This window comes from Vicia villosa, linkage group LG5 (assembly GCF_029867415.1).
Source record: "Vicia villosa cultivar HV-30 ecotype Madison, WI linkage group LG5, Vvil1.0, whole genome shotgun sequence".
Taxonomy (NCBI): Eukaryota; Viridiplantae; Streptophyta; class Magnoliopsida; order Fabales; family Fabaceae; genus Vicia; species Vicia villosa.
In genome coordinates, this window is record NC_081184.1 from 6,685,922 (window position 1) to 6,689,021 (window position 3,100).

A 3,100-nucleotide genomic window follows, 5' to 3' on the forward strand; every position below is an offset into this window, starting at 1 on the left:
ATTTTGTACAAATCACTCACATATTTACTCAAGTATCAAGCGTTAACGAGAACGAGTTCGCTGAGAAAATGTACGTATGACACCACCATCTTAATACATGAGTATTATCTTTTATTGCTTTTCGTTTTCGAATATCTTTAAATTCTTGCATTCTACTTACTTCTTGTCATTTACATTACTGTATCTTTACTTTCATGTTATTTACTTTCATGTTATTTACTTTCATGTTATTTACTTTCAAGATCTTTAACAGTTTTATGTTTTAAGATTCTTTTTAACAGAATTGCATGTTACGTTATCTGCGTTGTTTACATTTTAAAGTCATAATCACATATAATCAAGTCATCACTAAAAGTGTATGTTTTCAATCGAATAACATTTGTCGAAGACAACGAATCATGAACATGGTTCTAAAGAATATTGATAACAATCTAATTGACTATGTGTCCTAGGATCAATCTAGTCGATCCTGCGAGTAACCAAATCATATTTATTATAGTTTGGAGGACTAGCGGTTGTTTACTGGAAATCACCGTAAACAGATTCGAGTTCGGATACGGAGAAGATAAAACTCGTTCTCGCCCCTCCTTGTTGTCATGCCTATTCACCAAGGACCTTCCTAATACCATTAGTAAACCAATCAGAGTTTTCCTCCACCTTAGACCCAAATAACTATACGTCTTTCCACCACACAGACACTCCCCTAAGACCTCAAGCGCTATCCACCTCCATTTAGCAAGAATGGCAAGGTTAAAAAGCCTCAAATATATAACCTCTAACCCTCCCAACATCTTAGGCTTACACACATCCTACCATCTAACCTAAGCCACATTTATCTTCCCTTTGGCCCCACCCCAAATAAACCGTTTCTAGATCCCAACAATCTTACACCAGAGATAGACATGCATCTTAAGGAATGGAAGGAAAAAGATAGGAATATCAACCAATACCAACTTAAGGAGCGCCACCTTACATCAAGGATGAAAAAACAAATTTTCCAAGAAGCTAGACTTTTAGAGATAAGACTAACAAATGGTTCTCAAGTCGCTTTCCTTCTCAGGTTCGCACCCATTGGGAAACCTAAGCACTCGAACGGGAGGGAAACTATTTTATAGTTTAGAAAGTTCTTAGCCAATTGAAGAAAAACCTCATCCCCCGTTTAAACTAAAGAAGAAACTTTTCGAGAAATTCACCCTAAATCCTGAAGCCAACTCAAAGCTTCTAAGGATAAACTTTATGGCCCACAGATTCTCAATTGAAGCCTTGTCTAATGTAACAGATCATCAACATAGTGAATATGAGACAAAACTAAATCCTCAAACCCCACTCTAAATCCAATAAAAAACCCAATCTAAATCGCTCTCCACAAAGCATCGATAAGATCTTTCATCACCCAAAAAAAAAAAAAAAGGTGTCAACAAATCACCTTATTTAAATTTTCGCTAATTACTTATCTTCTCCACGAGACTCTCATAACAAAGACTGGTGATATTTTGTATATCTGATAAATAAAATTCATTTAAAATTTAAACTAATTTTAAAATGATTAAATATAAAGATAAGAAATTAAATAATTGAATGATAATTATGGACACTCAACAAAAACTTTGAGACATGTTGCATTAATTTCTTAAAATTATTTTCTTATATAAATATGTGCTCATTTTTTAAATATGTTCATTTTTAAAATAAAAAAATCACAATAAAAAAAATAAAAAATAAATATTTGATTACAAGATTACGCAATATTTTATTTATTCATTTTTAACGAGTGAAATTCTGAATATTAAATTACTAAAAAAATAATAATACGAATAAAGAGTTTATATAATCACATGGTTAAATCTCATTTCAATGACTTTATTTAGACATCTTAAGAATGACCTAGAAAAAGAAAAATAATACTTTTCCAACATTCTACTCCACTAGTATTTTTTTGTTAACTTTCCCTTTTCCACATTTGTTGTCTTTATAAACAAGACAAATTCCTCACCATCACTTCACTTCATCATTCACCTCCCATTATTATTATATATTCTCTCCTCCATACTTTACCTTCTCCACATTCATACCACAATGCATTCCCAACATTTCCTCACTTTCTTCTTCTTCCTAATTTTCCTCTCCTCCACCACCCTCACTTCCTCAACACCATCACCACAAAATGATAATGATGATAACACTTTTGATTTTGCTCGTCCTATAGATCGCAAGTTGTTAGGCATAAACAAAAAGGAAAAGCTAAGTCATTTCAAATTCTATTGGCATGACATCTTGAGTGGAAAAAACCCATCTTCAATTATGGTTGTTCCACCAACATCAAACTCAACCACTGCTTTTGGTTTAGTCAACATGATTGACAACCCTTTGACATTAGGACCAGAACTGAGTTCCAAACTTGTTGGAAAAGCTCAAGGCTTCTATGCTTCTGCTTCACAGGTTGACCTTGGTTTTCTTATGGCTATGAATTTTGCTTTTGTTGAAGGGAAGTATAATGGAAGTACTATTACTATCTTGGGAAAGAATCCTGCTATGCATAAGGTTAGAGAGATGCCTGTTGTTGGTGGGAGTGGACTCTTCAGATTTGCTAGAGGCTATGCTCAAGCTCATACTCATTGGATTGATTTGAAATCTGGAGATGCTTGTGTTGAGTACAATGTTTATGTTTTTCATTATTGATGTGTTAATTATTGTTGTTATTGTTTGTGTTATGTTTATTTTTTAAGTATTTGTGTTTGTATGTAAACTATTCATATAAGGATCTACCATATCTATTATTTAAAAGTAGAATTATTAACATGTCATTGAATATTTAATGACACGAGTTAAGGTATTCAATTTTAAAATATGTTTTTTATAAGCTGTGTATTTAATTTATTTATTTTTAAGATAAAATCAGTGTTTTAAAAATCGGATCAAACTGGCTGGTCGGATCGGTCAGACCGGGAACCGGAGGGGTTATCAGTCTGATCTAATTGCTAAATCAGATATGCTATTAAACCGGTGATAACCGGCCAAAACCAATGAACCGGCGGTTTTAGAAAACCGGTAGTTCAAATGATATTTTTTTTTCACTTGTCGTTTTCATGATTTTTTTTAT

At 32.8% G+C, this 3,100-nt stretch overlaps 1 protein-coding gene across 1 annotated transcript; it reads left to right on the plus strand.

Moving 5' to 3' along the window:
* The first annotated feature begins 1,995 nt into the window (after positions 1-1,995).
* Positions 1,996-2,873, plus strand: LOC131606203 (dirigent protein 20-like). The gene has a single exon (XM_058878469.1). It carries the CDS (start codon positions 2,077-2,079, stop codon positions 2,677-2,679), a length of 603 nt encoding a protein of 200 aa, XP_058734452.1. The 5' UTR covers positions 1,996-2,076; the 3' UTR covers positions 2,680-2,873.
* The last annotated feature ends 227 nt before the right edge of the window (positions 2,874-3,100 follow it).